This window comes from Eucyclogobius newberryi, unplaced genomic scaffold, assembly GCF_026437365.1.
Source record: "Eucyclogobius newberryi isolate DKJ021-1_F unplaced genomic scaffold, fEucNew1.0.hap1 SCAF_9, whole genome shotgun sequence".
Taxonomy (NCBI): domain Eukaryota; kingdom Metazoa; phylum Chordata; class Actinopteri; order Gobiiformes; family Gobiidae; genus Eucyclogobius; species Eucyclogobius newberryi.
This window is the reverse complement of record NW_027316532.1, coordinates 16,784,743-16,810,131: the sequence shown is the minus strand read 5'-3', so window position 1 is coordinate 16,810,131 and position 25,389 is coordinate 16,784,743. Positions and strand designations below refer to the sequence as shown.

Here is a 25,389-nt window from a genome sequence, read left to right as displayed (position 1 = left end):
CACTACTATGAACACACTATGGACACACTACTATGAACACACTATGGACACACTACTATGAGCACACTATGGAGACACTATGGACACACTACTATGAACACACTATGGAGACACTATGGACACACTACTATGAACACACTATGGACACACTATGGATACACTACTATGAACACACTATGGACACTACTATGGACACACTATGGACTCACTATGGACACACTACTATGAACACACTATGGACACACTACTATGAACACACTATGGACACACTACTATGAACACACTATGGACACACTATTATGGACACACTACTATGAGCACACTATGGACACACTACTATGGACTCACTATGGACACACTACTATGAACACACTATGGACACACTACTATGAACACACTATGGACACACTACTATGAGCACACTATGGAGACACTATGGACACACTACTATGAACACACTATGGAGACACTATGGACACACTACTTTGAACACACTATGGACACACTACTATAAACACTCTATGGACACACTACTATGGACACACTATGGACACTACTATGAGCACACTATGGAGACACTATGGACACACTACTATGAACACACTATGGACACACTACTATGAACACACTATGGACACACTACTATAAACACACTATGGACACACTACTATGAACACACTATGGAGACACTATGGACACACTACTATGAACACACTATGGACACACTATGGACACACTACTATGAACACACTATGGACACACTACTATGAACACACTATGGACACACTACTATGAACACACTATGGAGACACTATGGACACACTATGGACTCACTATGGACACACTACTATAAACACACTATGGACACTACTATGAACACACTATGGACACACTACTATGAACACACTATGGACACACTACTATGAACACACTATGGACACACTACTATGAACACACTATGGACACACTACTATGAACACACTATGGAGACACTATGGACACACTACTATAAACACACTATGGACACTACTATGAACACACTATGGACACACTACTATGAACACACTATGGACTCACTATGGACACACTACTATAAACACACTATGGACACTACTATGAACACACTATGAAGACACTATGGACACACTACTATAAACACACTATGGACTCACTACTATGAACACACTATGGACACACTACTATGAACACACTATGGACACACTACTATGAACACACTATGGAGACACTATGGACACACTACTATGAACACACTATGGACACACTACTTTGAACACACTATGGAGACACTATGGACACACTACTATAAACACACTATGGACACACTACTATGAACACACTATGGACACACTATGGACACACTACTATGGACACACTATGGACTCACTATGGACACACTACTATGAACACACTATGGACACACTACTATGAACACACTATGGACACACTACTATGAACACACTATGGACACACTATTATGGACACACTACTATGAGCACACTATGGACACACTACTATGAACACACTATGGACACACTACTATGGACTCACTATGGACACACTACTATGAACACACTATGGACACACTACTATGAACACACTATGGAGACACTATGGACACACTACTATGAACACACTATGGACACACTATGGACTCACTACTATAAGATAAGATCATCCTTTATTGTCCACACATGGGGAAATTTCATTGTTGCAATGCAGGTAGATACAGAGGAAAAGGATGGATAACATAAGAAGTTTAAAAAAACACTCTTAATAGAAGAACTCTTATAAACAAAACTCTTATAGACAAAACCTCTCATTTCCTAATAAGGAATGGAGGGCAAAAATAAATAAAGATAAAAATAAAATAAAAAAGCAGCTAGCGTAAGACAAGATAATACTTATAATAATGGTAAAAATATAGCCGTAAGCGTCAATGATCGGCCCTCGCCACGCCACCGCCACGCCGCAAGAGGAGGGGGCGCGTTATGTCCTTTTATTACATCTACTGCTGAATTTGTGACGCTGTCACATCTTCCACCCTTTGTTTTACCATTCAAATAGCAATTTTATTTTGAATTCTTGGCAAAATGTGTGGCTTCGCCGCACAGAGACCATGACTCTTTGAATGTGATGTGTATAACTTTTACCCCTGAAGATGAGTCTCACCAAATTTCAGGTTAATAGGTCTAGGAGGAGTTTGTGAAAGTATAAAGTATAAGCATGTTCTGGCAATTTCCCCATTGGAATAACATGGGAGGTTTCGGTCATTGTTGGCAAAGCCGTAACAATTATGACATGGGTCTCATTGCTTCGCACGGCCTTACAGAACTAATAGGCCTCTCGCCAGCTTGTGGCGCTCGGGCCTAATAAACACTCTATTTTCATCAGTTATATGCACATGTTATATACACATGAATGTGTTGTATGTTATGCACATGAATGGGACACTTATGCATGTGAGTACGACAGTAATTGCACATGAATATGACAGTATTGCACATGGTTAAGTCAGTATTGCACGTGTTTAGGGCTAGAAGTGTTTGTTGTAGAGTCTGACAGCAGCAGGAAGGAAAGACCTGCAAAACCCCTCCTTCACACAGCGAGGGTGGATCAGTCTCTCACTGAAGCTGCTCTCCAGAGCGGACAGAGTGTCCTGCAGGGGGTGGCACTTATGGTCCAGCATAGATGTGAATTTAGCCAGGACCCTTCTGTCCCCCATCTCCTGCACCGAGTCCAGAGCACAGCCCAGGACGGAGCTGGACTTCTTAATGACTTTGTCCAGCTTCTTCCTCTCCCTCTCTGTGATGCTGCTGCTCCAGCAGACCACACCGTACAGGAGCTGATGCCACCACAGAGTCGTAGAAGGTCTTCAGGACACTCCAAAAGACCTGAGTCTCCTCAGGAGGTAGAGCAGACTCTGGCTCTTCCTGTACAGTGCGTCTGTGTTATGAGTCCAGTCCAGTTTGTGGTTCAGATGAACACCCAGGTACTTGTATGAGTCCACTCTCTCAATGTCCCTTTCCTGGATGTTCACTGGTGAGGGGGCAGTGGGATGGCGTCTGTGGAAGTCCACCACCATCTCCTTGGTCTTTCCCGCGTTGATGAGGAGGTGGTTCCGCTGACACCAGTCCACAAAGTCCTGCGCCAGTCCTCTGTACTCCGCATCATCGTCGTCCATGATGAGTCCGATGATGGCAGAGTCATCAGAGAACTTCTGCTGGACACAGCTGTCCGTGTCATGTCTGAAGTCTGCAGTGTAAAGGGTTAAGAGAAAGGGCGCGAGGACAGTGCCCTGGGGCGCCCCCACACTGCAGGTCCGAGTGTCAGACACACAGTTCCGGGCTCTCACAAACTGGGGTCGGTCTGTGAGGTAGTCCAGGATCCACTCTGCCAGGTTGTACTCCACACCAGCCGTCTCCAGCTTGTCCCTCAGGAGCAGCGGCTGATGGTGTTGAAGGCGCTGGAAAGATCAAAGAACAGGATCCTCACAGAGCTGCCAGACTTTTCCAGATGAGAGAGAGAGCAGTGCAGCAGGGAGATGACGGCGTCCTCCACTCCGATGCCAGGCCGATATGCAAACTGCGAGCACATGCAAACTATGAGCACACTAGGGACACACTATGGACACATTATGGACACACTAGGGACACACTATGGACACACTATGGACACACTATGGACACACTATGGACACACTATGGACACATTATGGACACATTATGGACACACTATGGACACACTATGGACACATTATGGACAGAGGCGCTGCATCCCATTATGCATACCAGGCAATTGCCTGGGGCCCCAGGCCACTAGGGGGCCCCCGTGAAGCCGCCCGTGCGCTTAATATATGTACTCCGGAACCGAAAGTCTGATCAACATGTATGCAAAGCATTCTGGGAACAGTAGTCTACCGCTACACGCGGCGCTGTCAAAATGTAAACAACATTTTCAGTCCGGCACAGTAGGGTAGGTACGGTAGGGCCCCCTAAGAATTTCTGCCTAGGGCCCCCACACTCCCTAGAATCGCCCCTGATTATGGACACACTATGGACACACTAAAGACACATTATGCGCACACTATGGACACACTATGGACACATTATGGACACACTATGGACACATTATGGACACACTATGAGCACACTATGGACACACTATGAGCACGCTATGGACACACTATGAGCACACTATGGACACACTATGGTCACACTATGGACATACTAGGGACACATTATGGTCACACTAGGGACACATTATGAGCACACTATGGACACACTATGAGCACATTATGGACACACTATGGTCACACTAGGGACACATTATGAGCACACTATGGGCACACTATGAGCACACTATGGACACATTATGAGCACACTATGGACACACTATGAGCACACTATGAGCACACTATGGACACACTATGGTCACACTAGGGACACATTATGAGCACACTATGGACACACTATGAACACATTATGGACACACTATGGACACTCTATGGACACACTATGGACACACTATGGACACACTATGAGCACACTATGGACACACTATGGACACACTCTGGACACACTATGGACACATTATGGACACACTATGGACACACTATGGACACACTATGGACACACTATGGACACATTATGGACACACTATGGACACACTATGAGCACACTATGGTCACACTAGGGACACATTATGAGCACACTATGGACACACTCTGGACACACTATGAGCACACTATGGACACACTATGGACACACTATAGACACATTATGAGCACACTATGGACACACTATGGACATATTATGGACACACTATGAGCACACTAGGGACACATTATGAGCACACTATGGACACACTATGGACACACTATGAGCACACTATGGACACACTATGAGCACACTATGGACACACTATGGACACACTATGGACAGACTATGAGCACACTATGGACACACTATGGACACACTCTGGACACACTATGGACACACTATGGACACACTATAGACACATTATGAGCACACTATGGACACACTATGGACACACTATGGACACACTATGGACACATTATGGACACACTATGGACACATTATGGACACACTATGAGCACACTATGGACACACTATGAGCACACTATGGACACACTATGAGCACACTAGGGTCACACTAGGGACACATTATGAGCACACTATGGACACACTATGAGCACACTATGGACACACTATGAGCACACTATGGACACACTATGAGCACACTATGGACACACTATGAGCACACTATGGACACACTATGAGCACACTATGGTCACACATTATGAGCACACTATGGACACACTATGAGCACACTATGGACACATTATGAGCACACTATGGACACACTATGAGCACACTATGGACACATTATGAGCACACTATGGACACATTATGAGCACACTATGAGCACACTATGGACACACTACACTATGAGCACACTATGGACACACTATGAGCACACTATGGACACACTATGGTCACACTAGGGACACATTATGAGCACACTATGGACACACTATGGACACACTATGGACACATTATGGACACACTATGGACACACTATGAGCACACTATGGACACACTATGGACACACTATGGACACACTATGAGCACATTATGGCCACACTATGGACACACTATGGACACACTATGGACACACTATGAGCACACTATGGACACACTATGGACACACTATGGACACACTATGAGCACACTATGGACACACTATGGACACACTATGAGCACACTATGGACACACTATGAGCACACTATGGCCACACTATGGACAAAACTCCTATAGACAAAACCTCTCATTTCCTAATAAGGAATGGAGGGCAAAAATAAATAAAGATAAAAATAAAATAAAAAAGCAGCTAGCGTAAGACAAGATAATACTTATAATAATGGTAAAAATATAGCCGTAAGCGTCAATGATCGGCCCTCACCACGCCACCGCCACGCCGCAAGAGGCGTGGCGAGGCGTGGTAGTGGACACACTATGAGCACACTATGGACACACTATGAGCACACTCTGGACACACTATGGACACACTAAATGCCAGTTAGAGTGACTAGAGGGAGGGATTCATGTGATGTCACAGTGTCACACATGACGAGGGGAGGACACAAGTCCAGGGCCAGAAGGACACGCCCCTTCACACAGTACATGTATCTGATGTATATCTGTTATTTGTACAGCTTAGTGTGTAACCGGCGTCTCTGTGGCAGGTGGGCTTCATCGACTACATTGTGCACCCGCTGTGGGAGACGTGGGCCGACCTGGTGCACCCGGACGCCCAGGACATCCTGGACACATTGGAGGACAACCGCGAGTGGTACCAGAGTATGATCCCACGCAGCCCGTCGCCCACCAGCCCCGAGGAGCACAGCCGACCCACGCAAGCCAACCCGCTCACCGGCCCCGCGCCAGCTGCCGCACCCGCCACAGACAAGTTCCAGTTCGAGCTGACGCTGGAGGAGGAGAACGAGGAGGAGGCGTCCGACTCGGAGGAGGAGAAAGTGGGGCGTCGCCAGGAGCCGCCGTCGCTGTCGCCCGTCGACCCTCGCGCCTCAAACAGCCGCTACAGGCCGCCGTCGCCGCACCCGGCCCGCAGCCTGGCCCACATGTCTGTGCGCAGCCCCAGGACGCTGGACTCTTCCCCGGGCCGCGACGGCTCGGACGCCGCCACATAACGACCCGCGCAGCCTGACCTGTCGCCAAGGCAACAACAAAGATCTGGACTGAGACCTTTGGGTTCTGTGATGTAAAAGAAAACTGAATTCTGATGTTTCGCCGACTCAGTTCTGACATGGTTCTGCCTTAAAAATCTGTCTGTAAGAGGAGCTAACTGCACTGAAGCTAAAACTATAGTAAGAACTAACACTGTAGTAACATCTAACACTGTAGTAACAACAACTAACACTGTAGTAACAACAACTAACACTGTAGTAACAACAACTAACACTGTAGTAACAACAACTAACACTGTAGTAACAACTAATACTGTAGTAACATCTAACACTGTAGTAACAACAAACACTGTAGTGACAACAATTAAAACTGTAGTAATGACTAACACTGTAGTAACGTCCAACTCTGTAGTAACGACTAACATTGTTGTAAAAGTGGACTATAAAACATAATCAGTTGTATTTAGACACAAACAATTCCTTTTGTAACTAAGACAGAGTTATTATTAAATCAAAACATCAAAATAGAATATATAATTTAATTGACAAAACTTTTTTTATTCATAAATATTCTCTCTCCAGAAGCTTCAGTGACACATTTACACCTTTATTTGGTCAAAGGTGTTTGTCAGTGCGGTCAGTGCGGTTGGCTCCTCCTTTCAGACAGATATTTGGAAGTACGATCTGGACGAGCGGAAAAACACATCATCCATTTGACAGAATATCATTTTCTTTCACAATTGAACTCAACGATTGCACAAACACCAGTCTCTAATCTCTTGAGTCTCTGATCTCTAGAGTCTCTAATCTGCCAATGAACTCCTGTTTTTCCCTTTACTTCAAGTGCAATACCAAAAACAAATAATTTCATTGGCAGATTATTATTATCATTATTTTATTATTTCCCTTTCTCATCACAAATAATCCACCATTTTAATAGTTTAATATTTATCTTATTATATTTTCATGTATATATTTTTTTATGTATATTTTGCTTTGACAGAAAAATGAACATTATTATTACAGTGGTGGATCGTTCTTTTAAAAAAAATTACAAATCTAAAACCAAACTGGTCCCGGAGCTTTGTCGTTGCCGTGACAGAAACAGGCCTCGAACCCAAGACCGCCTCGTCTGTAGAATCACCACAGTCCCTTTAATCTGGAGACACTCGTCCTATAGAGCCCGTAGCACCCGCGGGAGACCCCAGGACCAGCCTTCGGGAGACTCCATGACGGGCCCTTGGGAGACCCTAGGACCGGCCCGCGGTAGACCCCAGGACCGGCCCGCAGGAGACCCCAGGACCGGCCCGCGGGAGACTCCAGGACCGGCCCGCGGGAGACTCCATGACGGGCCCTCGGGAGACTCCAGGACCGACCCTCGAGACTCCATGACGGGCCCGCAGGAGACCCCATGACGGGCCCACGGGAGACTCAGGGACCGGCTTGCGGGAGACTCCAGCACTGGCAGGCGGGAGACTTCATGACTGACCCTCAGGAGACTCAGGGACCGGCCTGGGGAGACTCCAGCACTGGCAGGCGGGAGACTCCATGACGGGCCCTCGGGAGATTCCAGGACCGACCCTCGAGACTCCATGACGGGCCCGCAGGAGACCCCAGGACCGGCAGGCGGAGACTCCAGGACCGGCCGCGGGAGAGCCCAGGGCCCGCCCGCTAGCACCTTGGGGAGACTCTGTTCGCTGTAGCTGCTTTTCACCGGAAACGATTGTTGAACTGGATCTCAAACGGCGCTAAAGGAAAAGTCTTCCTTCCAATTCATTTTCAAACGAGCGACGCAAGACGTTGAAAATATTTTTTGTTTTGGGATTTCTTTTGTGTTTCTCTTAAACAGACCAGTGACTTTCTGATTTCACCACATGTTTCTAAATAACCGCATGTTGAGAATTGCACTTAAATCGGTCATGAATGATTTTCCTCGGCAGAAAACGTCGGGAAAGTTTACTGAAAGTATCAAAGTCTGATAATAAATAACATATAAGTTATAAGGATTTCCCTCAAAATGATCAAAACTCAGAATCTAATGGATACTAGATCTTAGTGAGTCAGTATCGAAACTAGATATCGATACAAAAAACAAACACAAACTGGACAAAATTGCTATCGAGTTCATTGTGACACTTAGCACTGGGTATTTTGTCCTGAAACACGCTGTAGTTTAGACTCATGTTCTGAAACACGCTGTAGTTTAGACTCATGTTCTGAAACACGCTGTAGTTTAGACTCATGTTCTGAAACACGCTGTAGTTTAGACTCATGTTCTGAAACACGCTGTAGTTTAGACTCATGTTCTGAAACACGCTGTAGTTTAGACTCATGTTCTGAAACACGCTGTAGTTTAGACTCATGTTCTGAAACACGCTGTAGTTTAGACTCATGTTCTGAAACACGCTGTAGTTTAGACTCATGTTCTGAAACACGCTGTAGTTTAGACTCATGTTCTGAAACACGCTGTAGTTTAGACTCATGTTCTGAAACACGCTGTAGTTTAGACTCATGTTCTGAAACACGCTGTAGTTTAGACTCATGTTCTGAAACACGCTGTAGTTTAGACTCATGTTCTGAAACACGCTGTAGTTTAGACTCATGTTCTGAAACACGCTGTAGTTTAGACTCATGTTCTGAAACACGCTGTAGTTTAGACTCATGTTCTGAAACACGCTGTAGTTTAGACTCATGTTCTGAAACACGCTGTAGTTTAGACTCATGTTCTGAAACACGCTGTAGTTTAGACTCATGTTCTGAAACACGCTGTAGTTTAGACTCATGTTCTGAAACACGCTGTAGTTTAGACTCATGTTCTGAAACACGCTGTAGTTTAGACTCATGTTCTGAAACACGCTGTAGTTTAGACTCATGTTCTGAAACACGCTGTAGTTTAGACTCATGTTCTGAAACACGCTGTAGTTTAGACTCATGTTCTGAAACACGCTGTAGTTTAGACTCATGTTCTGAAACACGTTGTAGTTTAGACTCATGTTCTGAAACACGCTGTAGTTTAGACTCATGTTCTGAAACACGCTGTAGTTTAGACTCATGTTCTGAAACACGCTGTAGTTTAGACTCATGTTCTGAAACACGCTGTAGTTTAGACTCATGTTCTGAAACACGCTGTAGTTTAGACTCATATTTTGAAACACGCTGTAGTTTAGACTCATGTTCTGAAACACGCTGTAGTTTAGACTCATGTTCTGAAACACGCTGTAGTTTAGACTCATGTTCTCGCTAAAGATACCGCCAGGTATTAAGATAACCGTGCTCGCGCCGCAAGCGGCGTGCTCGAAAAGCACCACGGCGCTCGCACAGTCCTCAAAAGATATGGAAAGCCAATACGATCACACTCCGCCACTTATGAGCGGTGTGTGGCGTAAATTTAGAGAGCGCCGCTTTAATTTGTAAAAACGTCGGAGTGTGATCATATTGGCTTTCTATACACGACATGCAAAGCAAACGCCGTAGAACTTTGCAAGAAATTGTAAGTACTTTTTGCGAGTGCCGCCTACGGCGGTCCCACCGCCAATCTCCAACCTCAGCCCAGCGAGAACCCTGGACTCTGAAGACATGCACTGACTTTAACACAAATATAAACATTTCAGAAAATTGCAGATATTTCTAAAAATCTCTTGAACTCTGGTCTGTTCATTAGAAACACAAACTAAACTCAAGGTTTTGTTTTTATGGAAGATTCAAACCTTTGGACGTTTCACTAAATCCAGCTGAAAAGGACGTTTGGATGTTTGCTCAGGGCGCGACGAGTTTTGTGTAGCACGGACGTGGGCCCTGGACACTAGGGCCCTGGACACTCGGGGGCCCTGGACACTCGGGGCCCTGGACCCTTGGGGCCCTGGTCCCTCGGGAGAAACATCTGAAACTTTGGATTAAACCCTTTAAATAAAAACGCATGAGGACGATGGAGCGGTTTGTAGCAGCGCAAGAACATGACACTGACCCTGGAAAACCTGCAGCTTTATTTTTATACCAGAGACTTTATAAGTGTGTGTCCGTCCTGGCCTTATCACTGGTCCTAGTCCTGGACCATTTCCAGGTCCTGGTCCTGGTCCAAGTCCTGGTCCAAGTCCAGGTCCTGGTCCTGGTCCAGATCCTGTTGCTGGTGTGTCCTCGTGCTTGTGTGTCCGGTGCCTCCAGGTTCCGCAGTAGCACTTTACCATAGGTTTCTGCTCTTGGTTTCTGTCACAAAGGGCTTCAATTTGGGGGTGTGGCTGCGGGAAACGGGACGAGCGGGTGCCTCACCGCGAGGAGGTACCAGGGTTGAGCTGGTGCATCACAGCAAGGAGGTACCAGGGTCGAGCTGGTGCCTCACAGCGAGGAGGTACCAGGGACGAGCTGGTGCCTCACAATGAGGAGGTACCAGGGACAAGATGGTTTCAGCCACACCCCCAAAATGTTCCACCGCAGAGTCGTGACGAGAGTGCAGTGCAGAGGGGAGTTCACGCTCATGTTTGTCACATTTAAAGCGTTCAGGACCGCCTAGGAGCGTTTAGAAGCGTTCAGGAGCGTCCAGGGCCATTTAGGAGCGTTCAGGAGAGCACATGAACCCTTTAAACATATGAAAACATCGTACATAACAAAAGTGAAGTGGAACGTGATGTGAGTTTAATGGAAAACTGGGATTAACATCAGAAAATCACAAAAGATGAAAAATCCAAGTTTTTTTTTTTTCAAAGTAAAAGCACCCACAAACACCCCTAACGTTGGATTACAACGACTCACGGACTCACAGAAATGTTGAGCTCATGATAGTTTTTCATTTTATCTGTAGATATTTTACAGTTTTGATGCTTGAAAACTGTATTTGTTTCTGTCGTTTGTAGTAGAACATCTGACATTTCAGCTTGGAATTTCAAAATGGTGGCTTATTATTTGCTAGAAAAACTGTCCTTTGTGTTTCGATGTGATGTTAAATATTTAACACGTTATGGTTTACTTCACTTCATCTCCAGAGTACGACATTTTAAAGGGTTCATGGGCCCCTAAACGCCCCTCTGCAGATGTGCTGCTCCTCATACCCTGGTTGGAGTGCGGCGCCCCCTAGTGCCAAACCCGTCCACAGCTCCGACACTCTGTACGTGATTGTATCTCGCGGACTTCGGACACGGTCAGAGCAGAACGTGACACCACTGTAGATGTTTGAGGAGCGGGACGTCCCATACAACATTCATCCAATCACAGCTCAGACTCTGAATTCTAAACTCCCTTTTGATTTTACCCTTTTGGGTTTTAAATATAATTCTTCACTTGACCAGCAGGGTCAAAAGAAGAAAAGCTTTCATCTGGACTCTGTTTTTGAAATCGAGACGTTTCGACTTCCATCTGAAAGTTATACTGAGCTCTGATTGGTCCTGAGCCCAAAGGGGAGGAGTTATAACTGAAGATTGCCTGTCCTTGTTTATAAATCTGATACTTTTACTGTTAAGGTCTACGAAGGACCCTCTTCCTCACAGCTGTGCCTCATTAACCTCGGACTGTTTGAGTTCGGATGAGGTTTGATGAGGCTGTTGTGGACTGAGGGGAGGTTGTGTTTCAGATCAAAAATTCCAAAAGAAAAAGTTCTAAATTGTTGAACAGAGGTTTCAGTGGACAAACTGGGATTGACCTCAGAATGTCACAAAATAGGAAAAATCCCAGTGGTTTGGTCAAAGTGAAAGCCACAGACACATTTTACTGCATTTGTTTATTTAAATTGAGAAACATTTAACATTTTTGATGAAGGCCAAATTCTGGTTTTCATTTTTTACTGGACAAACACTCACAGGAATGTAGTTTTTCATTCTATTTACAGATATATTAGACACTTTTCCATGAATTATACTTTTTGTGAGGCTAAACATTTGTATTTTTCCATATTTTGTCGTGGAAAAGGGAAAACTAACTGACATTTCACCCTCTGGGAATTCAAAATTGTTATTTTTTTGATAAAAAATCAAAATCACCAGAATCCAAAAGTTTTTGTTGAACTTTCCGATGATAAACTATTTTAAAGTGTCTAAAAAGAAGGAAAGATGGAGGTCGAAACAGTTGAAACAGTTTCCATCGTGGTTTTAAATTGGTTTATCTGCCAACGAAAAACATTTTATTTATTCTTGATGTCATTGTCTCATGTTGAAGTGTGTCAATGTTTTGATACAAGAAATACTGTATTTAAATCAGCCAGGAATGTCCCAGAAGGTTGAATTCTTCTGAAGAGTTACGGCGCAGAATGTCTGTCCCTCCAGAACAGTGCCACCTTCTGACCAACTAAACTGTGGCCTGTTCAAGAGCTGCAAAGACTGTTTTAATCGGAACCAATCTAAACTACTGAAGTCGCAGCTGTTCCTGTTTCGATCTGTTAAAGGTCCCATAACATGCAAAATCAACTTTTCAGAGCTTTTAACCTTCTTACATTTGTGCTTCATATATGTCCCCAGAGTGTTTTTTTGATTGATTCCCGCAGTGTTTAGCTATAGTACAGACTATCTCCTTTCCTCGAATCTCCAAACTGACGGAGACCAAGACCGCGTCATAAGGGCAAGCACGCGTCACCATCCCCCCTCGTCACGGGTTGGGCGGGGGAGCCAGATCGCTCTTCGCAAGGGTGGGGGCGAATATCAAACCAAGCCGTTTGCATTTCCGGGTTGGTGAGGGGGTCCAAGGTATGGGTGATATTTCTTAACTATTATGTTAAGGGTGTTGCACAACCCTTATTATTATCAATTATACACTTAGGATAGACTACGAAACGTGAAAAAAAGCATGTTATGGCACCTTTAATGTCACGATCAAACGTTTAGTCGCCGCACCAAGACGAGTGAATGTGTCGCAGAGACGGGTGAATGTGTCGCCGTGACAAGTGAATGTGTCGCCGTGACGAGTGAATGTGTCGCAAAGACGGGTGAATGTGTCGCCAAGACGAGTGAATGTGTCGCAGAGACGGGTGAATGTGTCGCTGGGACGAGTGAATGTGTCGCAGAGACGGGTGAATGTGTCGCCAAGACGAGTGAATGTGTCGCAGAGACGGGTGAATGTGTCGCTGGGACGAGTGAATGTGTCGCTGGGACGAGTGAATGTGTCGCAGAGACGGGTGAATGTGTCGCTGGGACGAGTGAATGTGTCGCTGGGACGAGTGAATGTGTCCCTTCTGTCGGACGTACAGCTGCGATGTGAGCTCTCTGGAAAGAAACGCAATCACAAATAAGACGAGATGGGAATACGTGCTTGAATAGTTGAGTAGTTATCTTTTCGCCGTTGAAACAAGCGTCACGTTTTGTGCTCAAAATAAGAAAAACTTGATTATTTTCTCACTTAATTAAGCTGTTTATGCGCTTGAAATAGAACCAAACGGCTTGTTCCATCGGATCATCGTAAAAGTGTCAGCAAATTAAGGCGAGACACTACTACATGGTCTTAAACAGGCTTTCACAGGGAAATAGCACAAGTGTCCGATTTACTTCATTTAAGATTCTGAATCTGATTTATTACTTTTAAATCCCCCAAAAAAAATTCAGTCACATCTAGTTTAATCAAAAACTAAATAATTCATTCAAAAAACCCTCTTTAAATGTTTTATTGTCTAATATTTTTAATCATTTAAACCTGCTCTGTCCATTTTTCACATTTAAATGTCCCAAATATGTGACATTTCTGCAGTTTTTACACATAAAATGCCTTATTTCTGTCTGAAAACATGAAACGATGAAAAACTTGTAATACATTTGTTTCTTATATTTATGTGAAACGACAACAGAAGTTTCAGTCAGATTTTTCTCATCTTTATAGTACTTCATCTCAGCTGTAGAAGACAAAGTACAAGGAGTTTTCTTGCTCGTCTTTGCCAAACGTTGTCTTTTTTTTGTGTGCATCATTTTCCTTTGGACAAACCCCTGAAGCCGTAGAATCAAACGTCCCCTTGTGTGTTTCCTCGTCTGACGCCAAAAAACTTCAGGGTGTTCGAAGTGGATAAGGACAATAAATTATTCAGAAACGAGCGTGTCTTTTTGTGTCTTTTATTATAACAATAAACACGTGCAACAAGAGGAAAAGCTGAGGATTTTCAACTGCTTTACATTTAAAAAGAGGAAGGTTGTGTTTATGTGTCACGTGTTTGAGAAGATACGAAAGAGAGTTATGTATGGATGAGGGTCAGTCTGTAAGGTCAGTTTGCAAGGGTCAGTTTGTGAGGGTCAGCAGTATCCTCTGTCCAGGTGAACACGGATGCCAGTGCACGCCGGCGGCTTTATCCCCTAAAACACACAGACTGTTACATTTGAACAGATAAGTCTCATCAGCACAATCACACCACGCACACAGACACACACACACAAACACATACACCCAGAAAGACACACACACATGTACAAAAACACACACAGACATACACACTGCACACACCTGATAAAGCTCGCAGACCAGAGTGAAGAGCGACGACATGGCTCTGTCCTGGTGCTCCTCAGAGAACTCCTGCGCGCAAACACACGAACAAACACACAAACAAACAGAGACAAACACAGTGTTATAAAATAACTAAGAAACCCTTTTAGCAAAACGACTCATTCTGAGATCCGCCACAAAAAGATCAAAGTGAAGTTTGAACGTTTAGTCGAGACTGTGATGGCGTGTTCTTCTTTATGTTCTATAAATGATTAGAGATTAAAGGTCCCATATCATACAAAACGAGAGTTACGTCTGTAACTAAGGTTCTATGAATTCCGGATGACCGCCAGAGGACGGTGCTTAGCACCTGGATATCTACATGTGCGCAGCACACAGGTCGAGATAAATACCAACAAAGTCAGCGCTCTTTTCTTTCGAAATGCACTCGCAAAAACTCTTAAGTGACAGGAAACTGGCGGTCATCCGGAATTCATAGAACCTTAGTTACATTTTACTCTCGTTCTATTTCATTCCTCCTGACCGCCAGAGGACGGTGCTTAGCACCTGGATGACTCATACCAACAAGGTCACGAAGAGTCTGCTCTTACCAGGATTAGTTGCCGATTGCAGAAGCGGACAACACCACTGGAGCCACTGGATGAGGAGCCGCCACATTCACTCTGTAGAAGCGGGCGAAGGTACAGGAGGAAGCCCACGTAGCTGCAGCACAGATGTCATTCAGTGGGACACCCTTCAGCGCAGCCCAAGAGGTGGACACTCCTCTGGTAGAATGGCAAGTAACTTTGGGAGGCTGAAGAGCCCTAGATCGATACGTCTGAAGGGTGGCGTCCACAACCCAATGTGAAAGCCTCTGTTTGGAGACAGCAGAGCCTTTTTTGCGACCCCCATAACAAACAAACAGGGCATCCGTCTTGCGAAGCCCAGCAGTCACATTAATATAATACCGCAGCATACGGACAGGACACAAAGGACTAACATCAGAGTCCCCAAGTTCAGACTCTGGAGCATAAACAGCCAGCGAAAGTGGCTGATTAACGTGAAAAGCAGAGACTCTCTTTGGTAAAAAAGATGGGTTAGGCCACAAGGTAACACCAGACATATCCGAATTCCAGCAAATGCAATTGTCAGCGATTGACAAAGCATGGAGCTCCCCAATACGCTTTGCAGAGGAGATTGCAAGCAGAAACGCTGCCTTCACTGACACCCATCTCAGCTGAGCCCCATCCAATGGCTCAAACGGTGGGGAACACAATCCTTCTAGGACTAATGGAAGATCCCAAGAAGGCACGCGGGTAAGCCTTGGAGGCCGCAGGCGAAGGGCACCCTTTAAAAACCGGCATACTAAGGAATGCGACCCCACTGAACGACCATCAATCAAGGAATGGCGGGCTGAAATGGCCGCAACATAAACCTTAAAAGTCGAAACCGAAAGATTTTTATCGAATAACGTCTGAAGGTAGTTTAGTAGTACGGGACAGAGCAGTGCACGAGCGTTCAGAATTGTTTGGATAACTGCCTGGTCACTAGAAGTCAACACAGAGTCCGGCCCTTCAATGGCCACAGCTACCGGTGAAGGCGCTCTGGGTGAGGATGCCATATGCTCCCTCCCAGCTGTGACAGGAGATCCTTCCTCTGAGGGAGAGGCCACGGTTTCCCATTGAGAAGATGGAGAAGCACGGGAAACCATATCCTCCCTGGCCAATACGGAGCAACTAATAACACTCTGTGATTGCCCCTGGCTATCCTGTGTAGCGTTAGCAACAGGAGTGGAAAGCGAGGGAATGCATACAGGAGGCATTCCGGCCACTGGTGTGCCAGTGCATCTTGCCCCAGTGGACTGTCTGGTTCTGAGAGGGAAAACCACAGTTGAGAATGTGGTGTCGCGCTCGAGGCAAATAGATCTACCTCTGCCATGCTGTACATCCCCCAGATTTCCTGCACCACCATCGGGTTCAACCTCCACTCTCCCGGTTGTGGTTTCTGCCGCGAGAGAAAATCTGCAGTGCAATTCTGCACGCCTGGCAGATGAACTGCCCTGACACTCTGCAAATGGGGCAGCGCCCACAGGTGGAGCTTCCGTGCCTCCACTAGTGAGTGAACAGATCCTGTGCCCCCTTGATGATTTATGTGGTAAACTGTTGACGTGTTGTCTGTCCGAACAAGAACATGTCTCCCCCTGAGGGCAGGAAGGAAGAACATGAGTGCCACGCGAACAGCTCGCAGTTCCAGCACGTTTATGTGTTGGAGCCTCTCTTGAGGATTCCAAACACCTCTGACCATCCTGTGGTTCCAGACAGCCCCCCAGCCTGTAAGTGAGGCGTCTGTGACTACTACCTCTCGACGACACGGGAGAGAGCCCAGAGGAACGCCACTGCAAAGGAACTCCCTGTTTCCCCAAGGCCGGAGATGCCGAAGACACAAAGTGGAGAGCTGCACAGATCTGTGCTGGTGCAGCTGTGGATATAGGCCCAGATTGTTGAGCCAAATCTGTAAGGGGCGCAAGTACAGAAGCCCCAGAGGTATCAATGTTGACACTGACGTAAGCTTGCCCATCAACTGAAGAAGCAGACCGAATGACACTCTCTGATTCCTCTGAACACGAGAAACGAGATTGAGCACATCTGTCACTCTTTGAGGGGACGGAAAAGCCTTCATGATCACAGATTCAATGGCAATGCCAATGAAGATTACCTTTTGGCTGGGAATCAATGAGCTCTTCGCAACGTTCACTGAAAGCCCCAATTGTGACACATGGTCCAGTAGAATGGAAGTGTCTCCGAGTGCTTGTTTCCGACTCTGAGCACACACAAGCCAGTCGTCCAAGTACGGCAGAATTCTCATTCCGCGGGCTTCAAGGGGCGCAAGAACTGCCGCCACACACCTGGTGAATGTACGGGGCGCCAGAGAGAGACCGAAGGGGAGCACTCTGAACTGGTACGCTTGATCTTCGAAAGCAAAGAAACGGTCTGTGGTGTGGTGCCACAGGTACATGGAAATAAGCGTCTTTTAAGTCGACACTTGTGAACCAATCCCCTTCCCTGACCGACTGCAGGACATCCGTGGTACGGAGCATGTGAAAACGTAGCACCTTTACATAATGATTTAGGCGCCTAAGATCGAGAATCGGACGAAAACTTCCATCCTTTTTTGGAACTAGAAAATAAATTCAATAGAACCCCTTTAACTGTTCTGAACTCTGAACAACTTCTATGGCACCTTTCCGCAAAAGTACCTGAATCTCCTGTCGGAGGGCCATGGACCTCACTGGGTCGGAAACAACGGTTCTTTTTACCCCCTCGAACTTTGGGGGACACCGTCTGAACTGAATTTTGTAGCCCTCGAACAGGGTTGAAATCACCCACAGGTCTGTAACTAAGGCCTCCCAACGACCGCGACGGCTTTCGGAAAAACTGCTGGGGGCCAGATGTAGAGTGTCAAACTCTACTGTTGTGGCCTGGGGGGGCGGTCCCGGCGAACCTGACGGTCATTTCTTGGGGCCCTGCCCCTTGGTGGCCGAAACGTGGGCTGGAGAGAGGATCGACTGGCCTGACCGTGGCCATCAAAAACACGTCCAGATCCTGATAAGGTTGAGACTCTTGCCGCTGGGCGAAAAGAGCTGGCACCTCTGGGCTGGGGTCTGGGGCCACGATGCAGTTCACCAAAGTGTCTGCTGGGCAACGAGTCCAAACACCTGACCTGGCACAACAGGTAAAGTGCGAAATGTACCCCTGCAAGACTCTGACAGGGGGGAGGCTCTGTCTCCAAGGGCTCCAGGTCTGAGGAGCGGGAGCTCACAACAGAGGTGTTAGGAGAGTAACAGCCTTCTACCCGATCCCCCAGAAAATCTGCACCATCTGCTCTGAACAAAGTATCTGAAGCAGCAATGGATATAGCGTCCTCCTGAGGGTGATCAGCACTGGAGTCTGTCTGGTCTTCCTCGTCATCCAGAATGGGGCTAGGCACAGTGGGAGGACCACTAGGTTTTAGACTGAGGAGCAAAGACTCAATCTGAGCAAATTCCGAAGCCAGAAGAAGTGTCCACTTTGGCAGACAACGCCTGATCAGGATGACTTCTCCTGGCCTCAGGGGCCTCCATGCGGGGACGCTTGCGGCGTTTATGGTCCATAACAGGACTAGAGGCAAGAGTCAGTTTGGGCATAGTACTCTCAACCGCTGCCACTCTAGCGGTCCTGTCTGCCAGTGGAATAGAGATACAATTGAAACAGGCATCTTCTGTGAGAGCCTGTTTCAGATGTCCAATCCCCAGACAATGTGGACATAGGGCATGGCCATCTTCTGGGCTTAGAGGAGCCAAGCAACTGTTGCAACTATGCAACAGGGATGACATCATGTTGTGAGCTTTCCGGAGCGAATAACACTCACAAGTCACTGGCTCATGTACCGCGCTTAATTAGAAGGCGCGGGTGAACACGCACAGGCTACCGTCGCCACAAACTGAGGCAGTAGCAACGGACTAGTGAGCGGGAGAAACACTCACGAGTCCCAGACTTGTCACAGGAGCGGAGAGCACTCACTGAACACCGGTTGAGATTGAGAATATTCAGTAACCACGGTGCCGTTGGAGCGAAAAAACGCTCACGAGGCACCGGGTCACGCAGGTGTAAAAAATACAATACAACCGAAGTATAGCTAGCAACAAGACAAGCTAATAAACGGTCAAGCCACAGGAGCGGAGTCACTCACGGGGCGCAGGTTATCACGAGCTCACACGCGGCTTTAAAAGTAAAAAAAAACAAAAAAACAAAAAAAACACTCACGAAATGGCGGTGCCGCAGGAGCGAAAAACACTCACGAGGCACTGGTGTACTAGCCTAGCAGGCTCTGAATAGATGCGCTAATGTATCAAAGTCCGCAGACTGTCGGATAATTAGCTGAGAAAAGCTGGCCGCCAAGCATATGAGGGCTAACCAGCCAGTAATAGTCGGTGTCAACACACAGCTTATCAATATTCAGACAGAAAACGACAAAAAATACTCACTGCAGGTGATGATAACAGTCAACAAATGTGATACCCTCTCGCAGCCTCCGGAGGACGCAACGCGCAGCTCCAATATGTGAGGCTCCAAGCGAGAACGGGCTGAAAATCCAAAGCAATATTCCAAGAAGGAACTTCGACCTATCGCTGATGCGAGAAATGTAGAAAGAAAAGAGCGCTGGGTGCGTCAGGTATATATAAGGGCTGGTTCTGACGTCACCCATGTCACGTCCACCACGTGACTTTGTTGGTATTAATGTGCAATTCATGTGCAATTACTGTGAAATTCATGTGCAATCTATGTGCTGTCGTGACACATATTCATGTGCAATTACTGTCGTGATCACATGCAATGGTATTTATGTATTTATTTATTTATTTGTCTATGGGAGTTTTTATTTATTTATAGGAGATCTTCTACTGAAAGTGTTTTTCAGACTTCCTATAAGTGATCTGTTCTTCTGTATCTACCTCTGTATCTACCTGCGTTGCACCAATGAAATTTCCCCATGTGGGACAATAAAGGAATATCTTATCTTATCTTATCTTATTAATCTCGACCTGTGTGCTGCGCACATGTAGATATCCAGGTGCTAATCACCGTCCTCCGGCGGTCAGGAGGAATGCAATAGAACTGACTTTTCAGAGCTTTTAACCTTCCTTTTATATGTGCCCAAAGTGGGTTTTGATTTCTGCTTCTTTAGCTAGAGAACAGTCTCTCTCCTTGGATGAGCAGACGGACGGGGGCTACTCACCAGGATGAGTCATCACCAGGATGAGTCACACTGGTGAGTGCAGCAGCACGCTGTTTCAGCCCCTCCTCCAGGAAGTACTCTGTGCCTGTAACATGCCCCCCATGGGTGTTGCACAACACTTATTATCATATATGCCCTTAGGGTAGACTACGAAACGGGAAAATAGCATAATATGGGATCTTTAAAGATAAATGTGTCTTCACTTTTAACTGTGTTTCAGTCTTTAAAGGAATGGACGATTTTTTTGGCCCAAATCTGAGTCTTATTTCCTCGTGGCGTGGACTGCCGATTAGTCCTGCCACGTATCAATCATAAAACGCACCTATCGCTCACCTGCAGCCGCGTGCGGATCGTCCCCCGAGAGCAGCACGGTTCCGCGTGTCTAAGCGCATTGATCTATCATAATATAGTTCCCTCAGTGTACGGGACAAAATGAAGACGGAGAAAGACTGTTTGAGCTGACGCAGAAATAGACGGAAATCTACGTGAGACGAGAGATACGATGTGATCCGTCGCGCTAATAAACAAACACACGTGTGTGTTGCATCAGTCCGCACGGGGGAGTGGCATGCGCACTTCCGCCTGAGTTCTCAAATCGTCCATTGCGCCTTTAAGGACCGTGTGACTCGAGCACTTCTGGATGAGCCCTAAAGCTCTGATCTTCACTGCTCCCCCTGGAGGCAGACTGTGACGCTGCAGGACACACTCTTTTGTCCTGAGGTCTGTTACTCCCCTCTCCTTGACCCATCTGTGATCACATGTCTGATTACCCCGTCGAAGGTGACCCATGGCAGGTGGGCCGGGGCGGGGCTGAGCGCTCGAGCTGCAGCACTGCTCCTGTTCACCAGCAGAGGGCCTCGTGAGCCGTTCACACAGGACTGAAGCGAGGCCCAGGGCAGCGCCGGGGCCAAGAGACGCAGACACTGGAACAGACACGGAAATATATATATAATACGATATGAAGAGAAATATATATATATACACCACGTCTTATTAGAAGAAAAGAAAGCTGTATTTTTAAAAAGAAGATGAAGGAAATGCTGTTGGACCACGCATAGGAACAGACATCAGACAAATGGAAAAAATATGATTCTGAGTAAATTTTGACCAAATTTGACAATCATTTTTATTTGAATTTGCCTTAAGTTTGTTTTTTGTGTGTTTGTGTGATATTTAATTATATATTTATTTTCACATTAATTATATATTTATTTTATTTTATTTGAAAACTGAAAAAAATAGAAAAATAATGAAAATAATAATAAAAAGAAGACTTTTTCACAAATACAAAAATGAAATGTGTAATTAACTCACAGGTCGAGCGGCGCTGAGCACGTCTGCAGCCGACTCCATGCAACTGATGATCTCTAAGCCAGATACCCCGGTGAGCTCCACAACACACGCCTGAAATGTGACAGAAGAAGGCTTTAACTGCTTCAGAAATGTGACAGAAGAAGGCTTTAACTGCTTCAGAAATGTGACAGAAGAAGGCTTTAACTGCTTCAGAAATGGAAATGTGACAGAAGAAGGCTTTAACTGCTTCAGAAATGGAAATGTGACAGAAGAAGGCTTTAACTGCTCAGAAATGTGTCAGAAGAAGGCTTTAACTGCTTCAGAAATGGAAATGTGACAGAAGAAGGCTTTCACTGCTCAGAAATGTGACAGAAGAAGGCTTTAACTGCTCAGAAATGTGTCAGAAGAAGGCTTTAACTGCTCAGAAATGTGACAGAAGAAGGCTTTAACTGCTCAGAAATGTGACAGGAGAAGGCTTTAATCCTCTGACCTGGATCATGTTCACGCTGCATTCCGGTTCCTCGCGCTGACACGGGACAAACGCCTCGGACGGCAGCTCCTACACCAGCACAGATAATGTGACTGAACGTGTGGAGCTGTGTTTGTTTGTTTGTTTGTTTGTTTGTTTCACACTCTTGGATCTCCGTTGCTGTGGAGACGACGAGTGTAATGTTATAATTAAGAACACTTAAGAACGTTTTCTTCTCAAATCGTATTGTCCAAAAATGTTACAAAAAGTGTTAAATATTGAGCTACAAAATATATGGTACATGGTTGTATTTAATTTAACTTATTGATATAGTAATTATTGAGACAGACTTTATTAGTTGCCACATTCACCCCAATCAAGATTATAATGTTTAAAAGTCAAACATCAGAAAAATGTGGAAAAATGACATTTGGACTATTATTTGGAAATTGACATTTTTTGTCATTATTTTAAAAAAAATTATATTTATTATTAGGCCCGAACACCACAAGCTGGCGAGAGGCCTATTAGTTCTGTAAGGCCGTGTGAAGCACGGCTGTGAAAGTGCGCACAAAATTGAGTGCAAAGAGCTCAACCGCTTCCAAACACTCACTAACGCACTCCTCCACTCATGCACGCCCCGTGCATACTAATTAGTAGTAGGAAAATGGAACATTATCGTTGTAAAGTAGCTCACAAATACGTTCCCCATATCTTGCATATTCCGTGCGTATAAGCATGTAATGCAAAAATGTAACATTATTACTGTAAAGAGGAACCCGCTCACATCAACGAAAGTACCCGTCAGTGACCAGGGACCCACACCATGAGGTAGGAAACTGCAAGCGCTTTCCGAAAATGTATAGGGCACATTGTTTTTGCATTAGAATATTCTTCTTTCTTCTTCTCAGGACCAACCCCCTTAGATTTCACCAGTGAACATTGACAAAAAGTCCCAAAAAATTGCACACCTCTAAAAACCGTGCCTCTCTACATTCTGGTTTCTCTCCTTTTTCTAAAAATTAAGAAAAATTGCAAAACAACAAAAGTTATTTAAATTACTTTGATATCTGTCACAGTCTCTGTGCGGCAAAGCCGCAAACTGTAGCTGAAATTTCAGAAATTTCCCAACATTTTAATTTGCTGTCGTTTGCAAATTGCCAAATTGCGTCAAATTAGAATCAGTTATGAAACCCTTTGCCCTAAACCTACTTGAAGTGAAATAAATTAATTTGGTGCGACAGCGCCTCCTTCAGAGTGAAACAAAATGTTATATGGATAGTAAAATGTTAATTTTTTCGAAATTTGGCACAAAATTCCATTTTGGCATCCCAATCAAAAAAGTCGATGAGACCCATGTCATATTTGTTACGGCGTAGCGATGACAGAAACCTCCCATGTTATTCCAATTGGAAAATTGCCAAATCTCTGAAATGTGAACATGTTTACACTTTATACTTTTACAAACTCCTCCAAGGGCTTTGCCCTATTCACCTGAAATTTGGTGAGACTCATCTTCAGGAGTGGGCCAAATTTTTTATTCTAAGAGCCATGGACTTTGTGTGGCGGAGCCGCAAACTTTTCCCTTACCGACAGCGTCACGGATTCAGCAGTAGGTGTAATAAAAATAAAATTGGGGTTTGTTAGCGCCCCTATCCTCTTGCGGCGACATAGCGAGGGCTGATCATTGCCGCTTGCGGCTATATTTATTATTAACATCATTATATACTTCTATTTCTTGTTTTTATTGTACATATTTTAATAAATGAAAAAACACCAAATAAAATATAATAATAATAAAAGTCCATGTGGAAAATTAATGATGCTTAAGGAAACATGCATCTTTGACCTAAACAGACACAAACAGATCGATAAAACCCCAGATTTATTGTGTGCATTTTGAACCCAGTTGAATAAACACTCAGTGACGTGATGTGGGTTTGTACCTTGGTGGCGCTGTAGGGCACCAGGTGATGTGGGTGTGTACCTTGGTGGCGCTGTAGGGCACCAGGTGATGTGGGTTTGTACCTTGGTGGCGCTGTAGGGCACCAGGTGATGTGGGTGTGTACCTTGGTGGCGCTGTAGGGCACCAGGTGATGTGGGTGTGTACCTTGGTGGCGCTGTAGGGCACCAGGTGCACGCTCAAGATGTCCTGCAGCATGGCCCAGGTCGGGAAGAGCTGTTGGGACAGGAAACTTCTCCAGGCCGGACACAGACTCTGGTAGAAGACGGAGAGTGAGACCGGAGCAGCATTCTGAGGAAGAGAGACCGCTCGCAGCTCCATGCACTGCTTCAACACCTGCAACAGGCCACAGGGGGCGCTCAAGAGAGGACACTCAAGAGAGGACGCTCGAGAGAGGGAACAAGAGAGAGGGCGCTCGAGAGAGAGGGCGCTCGAGAGAGGGTACAGGAGGGAGGGGACAAGAGGGCCTAGTGATGATTTAACTGTTTGATTTAAGTGTTTTAGAAAATGTTAGATCAACTTCAGGCCCAGGGGCCAAATCTGGCCCTCCAAGTGATTTAATTTGGCCCATTATCCATCTTCCAAATAAAATTAATTAAGATCTTGTTTAATAGTTTCATTCTGGGTTAGCACTATTTTGGACCTGGTTTGGTTCTAGTCTCGTCCTAGTTTAGTTCTGGTTCAGTTCTGGATGGCAATTTTGCAAAGTTGTTGGTAAAATATTTTGTTATTTCTCACAAAAATCAAATCTATTAGTAGTT

At 45.5% G+C, this 25,389-nt stretch overlaps 2 protein-coding genes across 4 annotated transcripts in view; one reads left to right on the top strand and one right to left on the bottom strand.

Annotated features, from left to right (window-relative positions):
• LOC140353611 (3',5'-cyclic-AMP phosphodiesterase 4C-like) overlaps positions 1 to 8,954 on the top strand; it is a 110,010-nt gene extending 101,056 nt beyond the window's left edge. For 2 of the 3 annotated variants that reach the window (XM_072438259.1, XM_072438258.1), the window contains exon 16: positions 6,288 to 8,953. In XM_072438259.1, coding sequence (XP_072294360.1) covers positions 6,288 to 6,752 — 465 coding nt within the window. In that variant the 3' untranslated portion in view covers positions 6,753 to 8,953. Of the gene's footprint in view, positions 1 to 6,287 lie in introns of all 3 variants that reach the window. The other variant, XM_072438257.1, reaches the window with a different exon arrangement.
• Positions 8,955 to 14,878: 5,924 nt separating this feature from the next.
• ifi30b (IFI30 lysosomal thiol reductase b) overlaps positions 14,879 to 25,389 on the bottom strand; it is an 11,454-nt gene continuing 943 nt past the window's right edge. Inside the window, exons 2-7 of the mRNA XM_072438264.1 lie at positions 24,776 to 24,964; positions 22,687 to 22,755; positions 22,218 to 22,307; positions 21,674 to 21,826; positions 15,150 to 15,218; positions 14,879 to 15,001 (exon numbers count right to left, since the gene is read on the bottom strand). Coding sequence (XP_072294365.1) covers positions 14,942 to 15,001; positions 15,150 to 15,218; positions 21,674 to 21,826; positions 22,218 to 22,307; positions 22,687 to 22,755; positions 24,776 to 24,964 — 630 coding nt within the window. The 3' untranslated portion in view covers positions 14,879 to 14,941. The remainder of the gene's footprint in view (positions 15,002 to 15,149; positions 15,219 to 21,673; positions 21,827 to 22,217; positions 22,308 to 22,686; positions 22,756 to 24,775; positions 24,965 to 25,389) is intronic.